Below are 18921 nucleotides of genomic sequence, written 5' to 3' on the forward strand. Positions count from 1 at the left end.
GAATCATGAGATTGAGTATGAAGCATGGAAATTCAGAAAGATTAAGCGTATCAAGCGAGATCGTGAGGAACATGAAGCAATTGAGAAGGAACGTCAGAAAGTGAATCATATGAAAAATATGACACAGGTGGAATGCAAACAGGAATTACGAATGAATTCATGCCAAGTAACCAGTAAAATTGTGGAAATACTGGAAGAAGATTTTGACGAAGAGAGATGTGGATTACAAGATTTGGCAAGACAAAATATTTCCAAAATTCAAGATGAGAACAAGCGCTCGTATGATCTTCGAAGCAGAAGGGCCAATGACTATCGGATTGGCGATTTGTTCGCCATCAAGGAGACAGAATTTGATGTTGGCTACAAAGTGAGAAAAAAATTTGTCGGACCCAACGAAGTAATAGAAATACTACCTCATAACCGCTACAAGGTGAAGAAGATGGGAACTGAAGAGGGACCTGAACAGACCATATGACGGCCGCCGACTTAATGAAATACTGGCAAGGAAGTTGTCCAGGGGGAAACTTGATGTCAGGAAGGGCCGTGTGGGAAATAATTTATGTTCGTGAAAATGTAGTAGCCCATTTGGTGACAAATTTAGTCCTGTGCAATTAATCAAAGAATGAAGACGCATTTTATTCAATTGTGAATTACATATCCCTGAAATATAGTTATTTGTGAAATTTAAAGAAGTATTACCTCAATATTCAACGTTGTTTCGAATTCTACAATTAGGATGACATTTTGCCCCAAATGTCCAATTGATAGAGTCTACTGTACTCTCTTTCGATTTATTTTACTTGATAGGGGAAACTGGAACACAATTACCTAGGAGTAGACTTAGACAGTCGTATTTTGTAGCTTGCCTTTACAAGAATATTGCTCACCCGATTATTTGTTAATAAGTAACCACCTCCCACCCTCGTTCATTAAACGCAAAGGAAAATTTAACTTGCTGACTAACTGCCTCAGTCTCCCCTATAGTAATTTTTTACAATCAGTATTTAATCAAATTTGCTAAGTAGGAAATGAATAAAATGCAAATCACAAATATAGTAACGTGTCGTATTTCGGGACACATTTTAGCACTTGCAAGTTACAAACAGCTCAACGACTTCTCAATTAATATTTATCTTTGTTGATACAAATACAGGGTTGCTGAAAAAAATGCAACAACTTTCAGAGCGCAACCTGTCAAACCACTGGTGGCAGCGGTTTGATTTTGCATAATGGTAGTTCATTTTATTGGCTAAAAGCCTACGAAAGCATTTTCGCTAATATTTTCTAAAACTTTTTTAAACCGTAATGGAACGCAAACGTGACAATTTAATGTCGCTATATTTTGCAGGAAATGCGGAAAGAGCTGTCGTTAAGGCTCTTCAAAACCCTGAATGTACTTAAACTTTCCGTCTTTCGAAAAATAACTTGGTACAGGGATACTAGTAGCATCTTAAAATGCTTTGGTGAAGGTCTAAAAAAATTGCTTCATCGCTAGTCATCGTTCTTAAAGTGAAGAAGCAAATTGAACAAAATCTGCGTCACATCTTCAAACAAACGATCTCTGAGACGCATAGATCTCAAAAAACCATAAAATAAATATTGTTAAAGGACCTCTATATGAAGCCTTAAGAATCTTGAAAAGGAAGCGACATCGTCGATCCTCATAAAGAAGTTATGCTCGATCGATGAAGGAGTAAATTCGCTTGCACGTTCATGGTCAGTTCCAGAATTTCATTTTCTCTGATAAGAAACATTTTCAATTGAGCAATTGATGTACAAACAAAATGATTGTGTCTATCTGAAGGAAAGATCATACGATAATTTAGACGTTCGAATAACTACCTGAAGTCAAGGACCACCTTATTTGAAGGTCTGGACTTCCTTGAAGACAAATTATCGCTTTCTACTAAGGTTTTTAGGCTATACCGTCAAAATGAATGCGAATATGTTTCTGGAAATTGTCCTGGAAGGAGTGTTGGAGTCGTGGACAAACAAAAATTTTAGTAAGAAATAATGGAAGTTTGATCAAGACTCGCCAACGTCGCAGAAATCACGCTTCGAACAAGATTTGGCTAAAAAAAAATGTTTCGCAGTTAATTTTGGGAGCACAAAGACCTCCACAATTCTTCGATGAAAAATCGTTTGACTTCTCCAAAAGAGGCATTTTGTTGGTCAAGGTTAGGACTAAAAAGTAGCAAAGTGTTGATGAGCTGAAGGCAGCCCTTCCTCGTGAATAGCAGGACATTCAGAAGGCTGACATTTGTGCAAACTGCGATAGCACTTCCGTCAGACTTAAGACCATAATTAAGTCAAATTAAGATCGTATTGAACAAAACCGATAATATTTTAAAAATTTGATGTATTTACTACCATTTTTTCTTTATTTCAAAAAAATTGAACAAAAAATGAAGATAATATAGCGCTTTAGTTTGTTGCACTTTTTTCAGCCACCCTGTAGTTATCTCGCTCATTCGCATGGAAAATTTTGAAAACATGTTTACAAACAAAAGTTGTTGTGCATTGGGCATTAATATTTTAGAAATTCTAAAGATTATGTTCTTATTTTAACTGCGGGAAGGCTTTGTTCCGAAGGAACAAGGCTTTCCCGCAAGGGGATTTCTAGACATGCATTATTATTTTTTCTTGTACGGAATGAGGTTGTCAATCAAGAGTGGAATCAAGAGTGCAGTGAAGCTCACTGGATGCAATCCGAACACCTTTAACGCCAGAAAAATTCTTGGTGACCTAAAAGGGCTTCGAACACGGGACACTTGCACTATAGAGCGTGTGCTCTACAATTGAGTGCCCAATTGAAGGACTAAAGTAACTAAAAAACTATTCCCGACAGCAATTCGAAGATCAGCTCCCCAGAAATAAATGATCTAAAATCACTCAATTTACGTATGATGTATAATACCATGGTAAGAAATGGGCTAAGTCTATTAAATATTTTAGACCTTTCGCATCTTATTGGGCAGATCTACAATGCTTTCTAGCTCTATCAAATAAATGGACGGAATAAAAATAATAGCCTCTACACACTAGAGAAATTTATGTGCATATTGAAGTTTTTCCTACATTAATTTTTAAAGAAATTGTCCCTAGTGTGAAGAGGCCATTAAACTATTTACAAATTTTAAGAAATTTTCGTCAAAACCGTTTTGACATAAATCGTGTCAAAATTCTCCATATTGGCGAAAATTAATTGCTATCAAAATCAAAAACTACATACCATGTGCCAATTCGTTTCAAGAAATACAAAAAAAAACTTAGTCTTTACCAGAGTTAAATTCTGTTCCTAAAAATTTACTTCCCAAATAAAATATTCCACTTCTTTTTGTTAATGTTAAAAATTTTCATAGAAATTTGGTATCTGTAATACAAATAAATGAGAGCAAAAAACTTTTTATGTCCTAAGAGCGAATATAAAAGTTTTCGGGTGCGGTAGAGCGTTTCATTATATTCTGCGGTCTCTATCTTTACTTTAATAAAGTGTTTCTTTTTTAATTATTTTCCTCTTTATGTAGCATATACATTTTTTTCAGTAAAATTATCAATTTTGTTTAGTGATCTGTATAGAATTTGAAATAACAATGAAAATATTCCGCTTTGACCAATAAAAACCTCAAAGATGGTCATAATAAATAGGTGTTCTTATCCAACGTGAATAAAATATTACTTTATTTGATATATTTGTCAATAGATCAGGAAATTAAAAAAATAGGTTAGATAAGAATTAAGTGCTCAATCGTGATGAAGCGATTATAAGGGAATATAGATAATGAAAATATTAATGAATTAAAAGTTTAAATAAAGTTGGTTAAAAAAGTGTAAGTATTTTATTTATTTATTTTTTTTTAATGAAATATATTTAAAAAATCAGACCATGCTTTTTGTAACATTGCTGAAAGTATAAAAATTTTCATTAATGGTTAAAGTGTTTAATTAAGCCGAAAAAAGTTTTTTTTAACAGAAAAAAGTAATATTTTGTTATTTTAAGAAATTTTTGAATAGATATTTCCCTGGTGTTCTATGTAATCTTATCAATAGGAGTAGACGAAACGGATGCTTTTGTATCGAAAAATGGGCTAGCTTGTTATTCAAAAGCATTCGAAAATTTGGAATAAAAAATAGACAAACATTTTCATTAAAGATTTCATTAATGTGCAATCGAATATCAATATTTCCTTACGTTGAGAGAAGAAAAAAAAATAAAAATGCGATAACATTTCTTGCCTAGAGCTGTTGTGGACATTGTATGAAAAACAATTCGCACACTTCATAAAATTTAATATCAACAGCCAAAATTAAACAATTTATTATCAAAGAGACACACTCTAGCAAATAATAAAATCATTAGAGACTTATCAAAAAGGGAAGCACAGAGTGTCTGCTTCCAGTAAATCGCATATAGACACAATTTTGTTGTTTAGTCTGAATACCAATTATTCTCTGATTTTTTTTTACAAAATTCCGACACTCGCATTTTCTGTTAGCCAAACAAAAGGTTTTCATGATAAAGGAAATGAATCAAAAAAAAATTCTTACCTGCTCATAGGTGTGAGTTTCGTCATTGTAGAGAACTGTGCAGTAAAAGTCTTCATCCTCATCAACTCCAGCCATATTTCCATTGCAATCAATCTCGAGGGAGGTGGAACAGTAACTGAGAACAGCATGAAAAACCATTTCACAGGCTTTCTTCATTCTTTCCGTGATGATGGGATTATCGGGTTGACTGTTAGTCAAGCCCTGGACATGCTGTTCACAGTACGGATCCCTCTTCCAGGCCTCTGTATCACCACAATCACAACAACCTCCACCATTGGAAGTGCCCATCTTGTATTTGTGATGCCGATGCGCAGACTGTTTGAAACAATTTACGCACAGGACACACGTGGGATCTACACCACATTCACGACAACAGTAAGTCGGTTCGCCAATCTTAAAAACTCTCCCACAGACAGCCGCCACATTGTTGTCCGACTTCAGTTTGTCCAGGACATTTTGGGGATTGTCACCACATATAAAATTCTCCAGTGCATCGAGAATCGCTCCTTTGGCGCTCTGCTCGTCGAAACAAACAGTTTCTGCAAGCATACAGCCAAACGAAATCCATTAAACCTCCATGATTTAAAAGAAAACTCAAAAATATGCATTTCCCAGGTCAAATGAAAACCAAGAAAACGCAAATCTAATACCCTTTCAAACTTTTAACAATATAAGAGTTTCATTAATCGCCCACAAGAGGCGCCTGAATCGAATAATCAATACAAGATAATTCTTCAATGGAAAATGATCATTACGAAAAATTTAACCTCTGTGGAAAATTTCCATGGCTCATTTTATCACATTCATTGTTCCACTTTTATTTTCTTCGTTTGGGCATTTACACATCTCTCCGCATGGTCAGACAGAAAATTAACTCTTTATGTCAGACTCAAAATTATACTATTTTGAGAAGTTTCATCTCAACAAAGATATCTCTTGCCAATTCTCATATTAATCTTCACAATGTTTATTTGGACATTTTCATAAAACAAAAGAGACAGCATTTCTACGCATTTATTCGTCATACTATTTTCAGCATTTTGCAACATTTTAAAGACTTTGTGGTTCTTTTGAAAGATCATATAATATATGTAATCAAATTCGTAAGCCAAAAATCTTCGAGATTTATTTGGGAAAATTTTGCTGATAAGTGCTTTTACACAGACTGTTCTAATTGAAGTGATGATTTTATTGTTGATAACTCAAAAGAGAGCAGAGAAAAATATTACAGTTTGTCTTGTTGAATTGGCTCTCCAAAATTAAATCCAAAGAAAATAAGAGCAAGTTTATATATATACAGTTTTTATGAGCTTCTTGTAAGTGGCGATAAGTGGTTCTAAAGGTGGCGCAAAGTGGTAAATCTACTGGAAACCGAATAGATTGCAGTTGAAAACAACGGATCTATGAATATCTTATATAAGTGATTTGTTTTACTGTCACAGGTAGAATTTGAACATGAACTTTAGATCTGAAGTCTTTAATTTTTATAAGAGTTTAGGATATTTATAAAAGTTTCATATTGTTTATCCCAGTTCCAGCAGAAGGCTTAGAAATCTCAAAGAACAAGCAATTTTAGTGGATTATGAAAATCCAATAGGTTATCTGCCCTTACTATCAAATCCTTAATTAAAATTTTATAGAAGAAATTATAGAAGTTAAGTCATATGTGTAAACCTTGGGTCTAAAGTCCGATTTACAAGGGCTTAGCCAGGATTTTATTAAGAATGGGGTAACATTCGCAGATTATAGGGGAGACCGGGGAGGTTTGGGACACTTTTTCATGTTTTGACTTTGGGACACTATTCCAAGAAACCACTATAGTGTATTACAATTTTATGCGGTCTATAGGATACTTATGGGTATTGACTTTATAAAAAGTACTCGATAGAACTTGGAAAACAACTGAGTTTTCTTGGAGAAGATAAAACATTTAACTTGACGCTTTGTCCCAAACCTCCCCGATTTGGGGCAGTATGGGACGCAAAAGGGGATGTTTGGGACGCGTTTTTTCTCGCATAATTTGCATTATTGGAACACGTTAATTAATTTTAAATACCAGATTAAAAATATTTCTGATAGAAATAAAAATGTTTCATCTTTTATTTACACTTAGAAATTAATATCAATTTAATTTGTACAGTAGAGTCATTTATTGTCAATGAATTATTTAAAGTATTTTCTTCTTATTTTCCATCTAACTTTCTTTTCTTTTTTTAATTCTAAATATTGCAATCAAGATTATCAAATTCCTCAGGCGAGTAGATTTTCTTGCAACTCTTAGTTTTGAACTCATTGATGGATTCCTGTTTGATTTTACGACAACTGCATTGTACCTGTTTTCTCATTATTTCTCTGAATTAGCTCTCGCCTTGCCTTTTCTGGAGAACCTGTTCGAGAAATTTTCGAAAAAAAAAATAGTTTTTAACTAGATTGGGCAAAGATCGAATATCTTCTGAGAAGGAATTATGGATTCCCAAGACAATGATGGTTTAATTGTCCCTGTAGTTAGAGAAATCTGCTGCACTGATAAACTTTGCACAAGAGGGAGATTTGCAGTAGAAACTGGGCATTACTCTTCATTTTGACAATAAACAATTGCATACCACCTACAATCTTGTCGAAAATCAACGTCCCATTCATCCCCTTTCAGGTGTCCCAAACATCCCCCCGGGTAGTTTTGGTATTTAAAACCTTTATGTAAAAAACAAGAGCGTACAATCTCTGAAACTTTTATAAAAATATGTTCCCAGATTACACTGCTACCTAATGAGATAAAAAAGTTTTGATTATATATCGCTGATATAAAATACAAAGAGGAAAAGTGAGACGTCAAAATATACGATTTTTATCAATTTTTAAAAAAATGTTCATATAATTAAAACAATAAAACTGAGGATATCCATTTTTTTAGTCAAGATATATCTTAATATTGCCTACGATACAGTAGTGGTTAAATCCCATTTATTTCAAAAATTAATTGAAAAAATCGCCTTGTCCCACACTACCCCTGTCCCAATCCTCCCCGGTCTCCCCTACTAGAAAAAACCGTTCTGCGAATGCAAAGAACAAGAATTTCAATAAAAAAATATTTGCTAAATAAATAAAATCATTATAAGTGTAGAAGCAATAAAACTCGCAATAAGCAACAAAAGCTCTGCTTTGGCAAAATTTTCGCTCTTTTGAGTCTCCTTCCCGGGAGCAGAACTTCTGAGGGTGTGATGAAGACGATTGTCAAACGAGTATCTTATAGGACTATTAGTATCGAATAGGCATTGCGAGTAGAAAAGGAATGGAAAGCGTCCCAGGCTTCAGGAATGCTCGAACTCGTGACTTGGCTGCTATCCCTCAAAATTACTTTCGCATTATTTACCGTTTAGGGTGGATACCCCGAATGATGCCACTACCCCATTTGATGCCACCTTGGATAAATTCATATTTTTTTTCAAAATTGCAATATGTAAGACCTATAAAACATATACCGTCATGTATGCTAATACCAAGGGCATCTTATTAAATTGTTTGTTTTGGCATTTATTATATTTATTGTACATTTAGAATATAAGTTTTAAATGATGTGAATGCTGAGTGAAAAATGGCCGAAAATATAAAGAATTCTCTTAAGGTTTTCAATTTTTTCATTATCTTATTTTGCGTATTCATTTAAGACATTTGAATTTTCTTATCAATATTTGTAATTATAGATAATTAAAGTTTTCTCAGATGTCAATATATCATATTTTCGTATTTCATTTTGATGAAAATTTGATGATGGCATTAAATGTAGCCTTTTAAATGTGTGTCTACAAATAATGCCATCACGTTTTAACAAGTGGTGCCCTCATGCGGCAGTCAGTAAATTTATATTTGACAATTGGCTTTGATTTTCAAGTTGCGAGTTTTGTTATCAAATTATTCTAATATACCCTGAAATATCAAGGTAAGTACAAGAAAAATATTAAATATTAATTAATATATACTTATTGCATGACTGTGTAGAGAAATTTTATAGAACAAAAGAAAAACTCGTAAAATAGAAGAATTAAAAGGGATTGACAAAAAGTGAGGTTATCCGGAAGAAATATTTTTATTCAAGGAATATTTTTATTTTGTTATAATCTTTTTCAATTTCAGATTAAAAGTCCTTTAAGCTTTGAAATGACTCCTAGAGGGAAGAAGAAAAAGGGCGCTTAGTCAGATTTACAACTGAATGATGCTTTGAGCGCTGTCAGTAATGGGATGCCTGTAGGAAAGGCAGCGCGCCAGTTCCAGAATCCCCGGACAACTCTACGATACAAGTTGTCGGAGAAAATATCTCGTGGAATCAGTGAGCATGGAGGAAGACAGTGTTTCCTCGGTAAGGAAATCTAGTTAGAAATTATGGAATGGGTCCTCCAACGTGCCAGGCGCGGCTTTCCACTGGGAAGAGATGACCTTCTTATCACTGTTCAACAATTAATTGAAGGCCTTCCAAAAATATGAGAGGCTTCAAAAATAAAAGACCATCCTGATGAAGTTAAATGGCCAGAACCACAGAAGAGGAGGCATGATCAGGAAAATATCCCAAGGGTAATTACCTCAGATAAGTGGGTGAACTTAAAAAAAAAGATTATGAAAATAAAAAAATGAACAGGATAAAATTGAGAGAAAAGTTGAAAGAGAGGCAATCAAAAAGGAAAAAGAAAAGAAAAACGAGGAACTCAATGAAGCCCGAAAACAAAAAAAAAAAAAACAGAACTTGAAGAAGCATTGTAAAATAGAAAAAGGCATCAGAAAATAAACAGCTCCTATTATTTTCAAATTATTATCTTTTTTATTAAATTCCTTAAATTATTTTATTATTATTTTCTTTGCTAAATTTATGAGGTGTGATTTTTACATAATCACTTACTTTATAAGGAAACAAAATACTCATTTTAAAAAGGTGGCATTGAATGGATCCTCAGGTGGCACCAAATGTAGAAAAGTGGCATAAAATGGAGATTTTTGCATAATTATAAACAATGTTTATTTTAGATACTTTGGAAAAAAGTTATGGAAAATCACTTAGATGTATTGTAAGGCATAGCTTCAAGGTACATTTAACCAAAATTTTAAGCCGTTTGGTTGAAGAATGAGAAAATTATAAGCAATTAAATTCTAAAAGTGGCATTGAATGGGGCATCCACCCTACCGGTTCTCAACCTATTTTAACCCTTTAAGGACGATTGGAACACTGGTGTCCCATAAAGAAAATATTTTTTCCTGACTGACTAAAGTTATTTTTTTTATGTCTGTACGTAATTGTAAAGTAGAAGGTTGAAGGAATCTAGAATATTTTTTGCAAGTCTCTAGCTATTTGCTATGTAGTAAATATTTTTTATGGCGAATTTTTAAATTCTCAAATGCATAATTAATTTTATTTATTTTTTATACTTCCAATTTTTTTTAAGCAAAACCCTTTTGGCAATAAAAACTACAATACTTATACGTAATATTATTCATTAAAGCCAAAAATATTATTCATTGGTATTGTCAGAAAAATTACTTAAATTTTTGGGCTATTTTTGTCCCTATCGTTCATAGAAGCACAAAATACACCGAATCAGACTCTGTTGGACTTTCCAAGGTTAGATGTAAGACTTATCATTGATTATGTTTCTCAGTTTAATTTTTATTGTTGATTTTCATTTCGTAAAAAGTGTCTCGTCGTTAAAGGGTTAAACGGATTTGTAAATCACTCGAAAGATCCCACAAAATAATTTTAAGAGTAGTAAAATTTATTTTCGGACAAAAATTACTTATCGGTTCATAACCGGATCATTACAGGTTCACACCTGATTTGAATGCATTTAAAAATCACTCAAAACATTGCCTAAAATAACTGAGGACTAATATAATTGAATTTCAAATAAAAATTAGTTATCGGTTATGAACCAGTTTATTACCGGTTCAAAACCGATTAGAACCGGTTCAAAATCGATTGGAACCGGTTCAGTTTTGTAGGAAATTCCAAGGCCTTTCCAACGAGCTCAAACACGACCACATTCACCTGATAAATGCGCTTTCTAGAGCCTTTTTAACCCGTTATTTTCACACATGGTTAATAGTCCGCCTGGATAATTTCTAAATCGTACCCAAAAATGAAAAAAAAATCGCTCAACGCATTTTTCAGCAATCCCAGAAAACATGGTTTTGGAGGGGAAGGGGTCCGAAGGGGCGACTTGGATCCCCCTTAAGACCCAAGCCGCTATCTCTAACCGTTTGGCCTCTAGAGTCGACGACAGCCGAACAGACAGACGGACAGTGTGACGACATTTCTCATAAATCGTCTGAAACGTGAAGATTTGTTGACAAAAGTGGTCTCCGGGGCGTGGACCTTAGATTAGAACCTTTAGAAAAACTGATTCTAACAATTTTAACGGATTTAGACAAAAAAGAGATTCAAAAACGGTCTCATGCCTTTTTAGCTTTTTTTGAAGTTGATTACATTTTAAGTTTGAGAATAATGCGTCATAAAATGTCCTTGTCTAACAAGGCTTTTAGAGCTTTTAGACTCTTTATAGCTTGAAACATCAGCATAAATCCTATGGCCTTTTTTGGGTAGAAATTCCGATAAAGAGAAACGTTCTTTTTTATATAATTTAATTTAATTTAAGCTATGGCTGGGTTTTGTAAGCTGAATGCTCGTTAAAGCCACCAAAGGTTTTTCTTGAAGAAAATTGTGACATGTTGATTAAAAAATTGAAATAAAATGCTTTTTATAAATCACAAATTTTTTTTGAAATTGTTTTTTAATTCGATGCTAGCCTTTATTTTGATTATTTTGATACCATATGTATGTGGAAAACTCTGACTAGTGATTTAGTAAAAGTTCTTCTAAAGCGCGAAATTGTAGTTTTATTTACGAAAAACTGTTCAAAAACTTGCCCAAAGTACTTTCAAAAGTCTATTTGAAGATTTTGAAAATTATATTTTGTACGACGCTTTTAAAACAAATCGTCATAAATCGATTATTATCAGTCGAAATTGAATGATTTAAAGCTTTTTGGAAGGCTCATAAAATTCAACAAAAGACATTTCAAGACAGTAACAGCTCCCTAGGTGAAAATGTTCTTAAGATGAGCTAAATTTTAGGGGGAAGTGGAGCACATTTAAATTGGGGCAGCTTTGAAATTGGTAATTTTTTTCCTATTTGTAAATGAAACTAGATATTATCATGATATAATTTAAAAACACAAACCAATTGTGAAGTTAAATTATTTTATGATAAGGCTGAATTTCATTTCAAAAATAGAAGGAAAAAGCTCAATTTCAAAGCTGCCCAAATCAAAGGTGCCCTATTTCCGTCCCCCTAATGTTTTTGAATTATTTTTCATTTTATTTATTTTATTAGAAGTGATTCTTACATAATCACACTTGCTGTAATTTCTTTGATCTTGTAGGATGAACTGCAATTAATATTTAAACCAAAGCCAAAATTTTTTCAAAAATCTTGCTTATTGAAGACTTGAATTGAATTGAAAAATATTAAGTTATCAAAAAGTATGCTCGCTATATTGAGATATCTTTATAAAATATTCTTTCTAACATTTTTTTTTAATCATTTGGTTACAACAAATACCATTTTTAGCTCCATTTTTGTAACATCTTGTGCAAAATTTCTGTTTTCTCTCTCGATTTTTCTTTACCTTTTTTGTTCATCGTGAAATTCGTTATACAATGTTGCGAAGCATTTGAGATGCAATGAGAGACAAGAGTTGAGTAAGAAAATAATACAAAATTCATGAGGTGATTTATTTGACGCTCCGATAGCGTCACTCTTTCACTTTTCATACAACATGTTCATGATGATGGGAGAGTGTATGGCATTGAGAAGAGATTTTCGATAGCATTATCATCTACACTCAGCTGCACTTCAAATTGAAAATTCATGCTCATTATATCGACACCAAAGAACGTAATATATAGAGGGAATTTTGTGTAGGAGGAAGAAGACTTCTCTGGGGAATGCTCAAGAAGTTGATGAAAAGAGTACTCTAGGGAATTATACTTGGTTTCATACTCTATGAAATGTTCAAAGTTTTGAAGCAAAGTGAATAAGTGATTAGAACAGTTGAGACTGAGAGCATAGAGACGTTCAAATTAACTTTCAATAAGTTAGTTTTGTGCATTTGGAATGAATATAACGAATTCTCAACACATGATTCTACATGAGACATTTGAATGATATCAACAATTCAGTCAAGATTATTTGGTATTCTATCGATTATTGTGTAACAAGAGGTTGCAATTGTACTGATGAAAAAGTCTTTTCGACCTGTTTAAGTATAAATTTTTAATGAAGCCCTAAATTATTTGCATAGATTTTCATTCTTTTAATTTAGATATTGAGACATTGCTGAATTTATTTAGGAACAATAGTTTTGTAAATTCACGTTTCGTCAGTAGCATTAGGCAATATTAAAATTATTTTACATTTCTTATTTGTTTATTCATTCTTGTTCCTGAACATTTCAATCGAGAATCTCAAATTTGAAATTTGCCTTTTTCAAAAATAGGTAAAATCTCTATTTTCTTTTCTAAGTAAAACTTTTCTTAATAGGACTTAAAAATTAGTAAAATTTTAAATGTTAGGCACAAAACTTCCTTGAACTGTGAGAAATTTTATGTTCCTTGATTTTTATTTTTGAAAAATCTTTGAAAATCTTTTATTAAGCCAATAGTACCTAATATAATGCAAGAGTTAACTTAAAAAAGGCCAATGTACAACAATCAGTCTAATTAAACTGTTGGATTTGTCTAAGTCTATATTAAAATATGTCGAGTAAAATCGGTTGAACAGGCTACAAGCGGTTTCGAATCGATAACCAAGGTATGCTTGAAATTAAATTGTGTAACTCCTACGCTGTATTTTGGACAATTAAGACACGATCTATTTATTGATTCAAATCGGCTGTGAGTTGTATAATAAAAAAATAAATCAATGTGAGAAAATATGAAACAATCTAACATAGAGGGTAAAATTTGGAAAGTCAGCTCTGAAAATGGGACCATAGCATAAGGTGGAAGATAGGACACCGCACTTAAAACTTTATCAAAAATCAATTAAAATCGAACGAATTAATTTTCATTTTGTGATTATTTGAGATGTAAAAAAAGTAAAGTCGTTATTTTACGATCAAAAATTTACTTACAAGAAGATTTTTAATGCAGATTCGTGATCTTAACATGAGAGTTGTCACTTTCTGGGTTTCTTACAGAAGTTGATAAGAAAACATCAAAGTAGTTTATTTAAATTAAGGTTTTATTCGTGAATTATTTATAAACACGCAGCGAAAATCGAAGGAAATACATCCATTAAACAGTAAATAAACGAATTAATGGAAAATATTGAAGGTAAAAGGAGAGAAAAACGATTTAATTTCGTATTGCATTCCAAACGACTTTATCAATGAATAAATAAACGAATAATATTTAGTTACTTTGTGTGAAATAAAATCACGTCAACGAAGAAGAAAAATATTCCTTTTTACCCGGAGGAACCGTTGTAACTGTAATGGTAACAATTGAGGTGGGTTAGCCTTTGTGGGGAGACTTCCATAACCGAAAGCTACTTTGTCTGACAGACTAATTTATAAAAAACATCTGGAAAAAGATTAAGAGGAGCACCTAGTACTCCCCAAGCAAATGGAAAGGACCTGGATTGGGACGGATTGGGTACTGGAGTTCATATGTAAGAGAATAAAATTGCACAACCTTATCTCAGAAGGAAGTTCAGGGAATTCTTGGTACTTGGGGGTACCTCAAGCGTGCAATTTAATAAATTGAGTGAATTTACCAATTAATTGGTTGAAAATTTTAATAAAAACTGTTAAGATTCTGTTAAATTATTTCACAAAGAATATCATGATGCGAAGAAAAGAAAAAATATTAAGTTTAAAATGCATTTGAAATCGAGCATTCTTTTTATGTTTCACTTTCCAAATTTTACCCTAAACAACTTTATTATTATAAGCTAAAAGAAACTAGTTTTGTATTTACGAGTTTGAGTATTCCATAAAGCTTAGACGCTTTACAAGTTTTGCAAAAAAAAATAGTTTAGCCTTACAATTACGAGATAAACAAAACCTAAAAATTAAAGTTAAATTTTTAATGTAAAAATTGAATGATTTGCTATCTCGAGTTAAAAGGTAATAATGACGATTTATTTAATTCAATCAGTAATCACTTTCATTTTTCCATACATTGTTACAAGGATAAAATGAACCTAATGACACGTTTTTCCCCAAAGAGAATAGACTTATCATACTGATTCTGATAGGTATGTTTAGAAATTCTGCAATAGAAGCTAATAAAAAATGTATAATTTATAATCCCCACAGGAATTACGAGAAAATTTATTCAAATCGAGTTGCAAATATGCTAAATATTAACAGAGTAAAGTAAGAAATAGCTTCACTTTACTTTCTGTATTTAAAGGTATTAAAGGTTCTTCTGCGTTTGAATTATCGTTTAAAGCCCGATTTCAATGTTTAAATCAAATGTTTCAAGGTTGTCTTCCTGAATATACAAAATCGCACAACGTGTAATCGATATATTTTAAAATACGGTGCCTGTCAAAATCCCGAAAGTTAAAATCGAAAACACCAAAATCCCGAATTGTCCAAAATCCCGAAAGCCAAAATTCCGAATATTTGAATAGATCTAGATCCCAAATGGGCCAAAATTCTGAAAAGCTAAAATCCCGAAAAGCTAAAATCCCAAATGGGTCTAAATTCCGAGTGGGCCAAAATTCCGAATAGCCGATATCACGAAAGTGAAAATGCCGTAGGCCAAAATCTAGAAAGTTGAAATCCCGAAAATAGTAGCCTCTCGCTAATTCGGCTCTTTCTAATTCGGGCAGCAGTTAAATTTGAAAAAAGTTTGTCGTCATTTCTCAAGTTTGATTATAACTATCAAATGAATGAAATGTGCTCAAATTTGGCATGATTTATCTTAGTTTTGATGTGATTTTGCATTATTAAGGGATTTTCATGCAATTTACGCCATGAGTGTGTAAACTCAATATGTGTACGCAGATGAATAAAAAATCGTTGCGTTTCAAAAAGTATGTTGCCCGAATTTCTCTCTAATTCGGGTGACATTTCGGTCAAAAATACCCAAATTTGAGAGATTCTACTGTAGGTCGAATTCCTAATTGGATATAAATCCAGAAAAGCCAATATCCCGAATGGGCCAAAATCCCGAAAAGCCGAAATCCTAAATGGGTCCAAATACCGAGTGGGCCAAAAATCTTAATAGTCGATATCCCGAAAGTCACAATGCCGTAGGACAAAATCTAGAAAAACAAAATCCCGAATAGATTATAATCACAAATGGATCTAAATCCAGGAAATCCAAAATCATGAAAAGCCGAATTCTCTAAAAACCAAAATGTTAAATGGGTCCAAATACCGAGTGGGCTAAAAATCCGAATAGCCGAGATCGAGAAAGTCACAATGCCGTAGGCGAAAATCTAGAAAGTCACAATGCCGTAGGCGAAAATCTAGAAAGTCAAAATCCTGAAAGACAAAATCCCGAATAGGTCGTAATCCCAAATGAATCTAAATCCAGAGAAGCCAAAATCTCGAATGGGAAAAAGTTACCGCTCTACAAAAGTTACCGCGAAAATTTACCGCTCTACAACTTTCTGAAAGTAATTTTCCTCTATGTTGTAAGGAAATACGTTTATCGAGCCGTTTTCTAAAAGGTAATTTTGTGACTATTTTTAAAAAATGCTGGGGCAAATAGTATCAGACATGGAATATTATCATATTTTGATACGCTTTGTTACGGGATTCCGTAAATTAAAAAAATACCTAGATAACATATTTTCATAGGAAATTTATTGCTCTATACCTTTGTAAAACAACATTTTTTTCTAACTGAACGATAAAAACGCTTTTCACGCTATTTTAGAAAAAAAAAGAACACATACAAAAGACTGCAAATCGTTTGACCAATGCAAACAACAAGCGGCGACACATGGCATTGACGTTTTTTGCCGTGAGACATCATAAATTGTTTCTGTTTTTCTTACTTTTTGCTCCATACCTTTGTTACTTTTTACCCCAAGTTGTCGTTTTTAATAAAAAGATTTCTTGAGAGAAGAATCTTTCTAAAATTCTAAAATAGATAGCAGCTTCGTATTCAAAGAATCCAAGTCATTTAGGAAATAAAAATTTTGAATAAGAAGTAGGTAATAATTGATATATTCTTCAAGGAAAATATTTCAAAAATAGTGCTAAAAATTTTGATATTTTTTTATTTTCTAAATTCCTTGTTTGAATTCTAAGAAACATACAAAATCGAAGAAGGTTTATGGAAGCTATCTGCGGTAAAAATTTTAAGTCGCTATCTTATTTATCTTGGAAGATATTGAATTTTGAAATTTTCGATTTGTGACTTTTTGCCCCAGTCTCTCCTAATGATTAATGTGATTAATGCATTAAATCCATTTTCCTGGAAACCTTTGTAGGAGAAAAACTAGAATTTTAAATTTACAGAGGCATTGTAAAATTGCATTTTGCTTTGTAGCAGATTGTTTTTGAGTCACATCGTAAAAATAGCTTCAATCAAGGTGATTGCAAGAAAAAAAATCACAAAGAAATTAAGAGAGACAGATTGTATGAGAATTTGCAATAAATTTTAGTAGAAGCATTAAAAATCAGTCAACAAAAACGAGTTGAAGAAGGAAGGAAGAAAATGTGCGAATAAAAATCAGAGAGGAAGTTGCACTACCTTCACCTTGCCTTCCTTAGCCAGAAGTCTGACTTTATGTGACACTATCGTGAAACGTTAAGTAGCTAGAATTAATTGGCTTGTGTGCAAGTTTCTATAATTGATCATTCCTGATAGTATTTTGACTATTAGACTGTATGAGTGTTCTTGTGACCCCTTGAGCCAATTTACGGGTTTAGGGGGTTTAGGCAATTTTGGGTTTTAGATAGGGGGCCATTTATCGGGATTTGGTAAAGTCCATCAGCTGATGGTGTGGAGAGTGAAAAGCGAAAATGTGATAGGTGATTAATTTAAGTGGTCTTGAGTAATTGTCTGCTTCGGAAATCGTCACGATTCACGGAATAACTACAGACTTTCACTTGGGTCTCTCACGCAGAAGGAATTCCTTTGAATTTTCGATTAAGGGGGAATTGTTTAAGGGCTTTTTTTGTCAGACTCACCAGCTTCTCCTTCAGCCTTGATGTTGATGAAGAATGGACAGGCGGCGTGAAAGTAATTGATAAAATCCTCCGTGGTCAGTGAATTGTTGTCATACTTGGCCCTCCAAGTCTTCAATGGATTCTCCGGAAGGCTCTCCTTCTCCTGCCTCTCCTCAATATCCCTCATTGTTATCATCTCTCACGAGCACTGATTAACTTTATTTTTTTTTGTCTTCAAGTTCACTCACATATAATTTGCGACGTAGTTTTCCTTTTTCCTCTCACCCAGAAGTTTCACAGACAAAAAATTGATTTTCACGATTTTCACAGAGAAATTTTTGCCTTCCCCACGAGTGGGTGTGCGCTATTTTGCACCAATACACAAACACAGCACAAATCAATGGCACTGCCGAGATTTTTCTTTTTGGTCAGGATGAGCTGCTCATCGCGATTCACAGCATTTCCTGTCCAAAAAAAACTTTATCGGAGATTTTTCACCTGATGCTCACTTTCTCTCTCTCTCTCTCTCTGAGATCACACCTTCTGACTTATTCTGCGTGGGTGGATAGTGAGATACTTGAGTGTCCGGAGAGACTGAAAAGACAAGAGATAACACTCTTGATCAGTTTGGTTAGGAAAAAAAATAATAAAAATAAAGAAAATACACGCAAGGCATTCATCAAGGTTCTCTCAATTCTCTCCATCTCGCTCCCACTCACACAATCCCTTGAGACAAAAAGTTGTCTCATCGAAATTTATTTTTAATTTATAACTTGCACACTGCCACAAACACCCTCCCAACCGTCCCAACCACACTCACCTCACAATTTGGACTGTGAATGGGCAAATGAGAGGAAAATTCACGAGATATTTGGACTGAATGAGGTGGAAAAAAGTGAAAGAGAAAATTTCCTTTGTTGACTCTCCCTCAGTGAATAAATGCAAAAAAACCCCAAAAAATCGCATGATTTTCACCCCAAAAACAACATTTCTACTTACATTGAATGCCAGATACACCTTTTAGTTACTTTTTCTACAGATTTATCACGATTTTTCTAGGGAAAATGCGTTTTTCTCAGCCTTTTTCAGAGAGAGACCAAATTGCGACGTGCTTTTCCGGACAAAATGTTCGACACTAGCGCCCGTGGTGAACTCAGCAAGCTCCAACTGTCAAATTTCCGGAACATTTTCCCCG

At 33.2% G+C, this 18921-nt stretch overlaps 1 protein-coding gene across 1 annotated transcript in view; it reads right to left on the reverse strand.

Annotated features, from left to right (window-relative positions):
* Nucleotides 1-18872, reverse strand: part of LOC129806988 (E3 ubiquitin-protein ligase UBR1) — a 29736-nt gene extending 10864 nt beyond the window's left edge. Inside the window, exons 1-3 of the mRNA XM_055855931.1 lie at nt 18726-18872; nt 17748-18320; nt 4549-5087 (exon numbers count right to left, since the gene is read on the reverse strand). Of these exons, the coding sequence (XP_055711906.1) occupies nt 4549-5087; nt 17748-17922 (714 nt within the window). The 5' untranslated portion in view covers nt 17923-18320; nt 18726-18872. The remainder of the gene's footprint in view (nt 1-4548; nt 5088-17747; nt 18321-18725) is intronic.
* Nucleotides 18873-18921: the final 49 nt, after the last annotated feature.

Source organism: Phlebotomus papatasi, chromosome 3, assembly GCF_024763615.1.
Source record: "Phlebotomus papatasi isolate M1 chromosome 3, Ppap_2.1, whole genome shotgun sequence".
In the NCBI taxonomy this organism is placed as follows: domain Eukaryota; kingdom Metazoa; phylum Arthropoda; class Insecta; order Diptera; family Psychodidae; genus Phlebotomus; species Phlebotomus papatasi.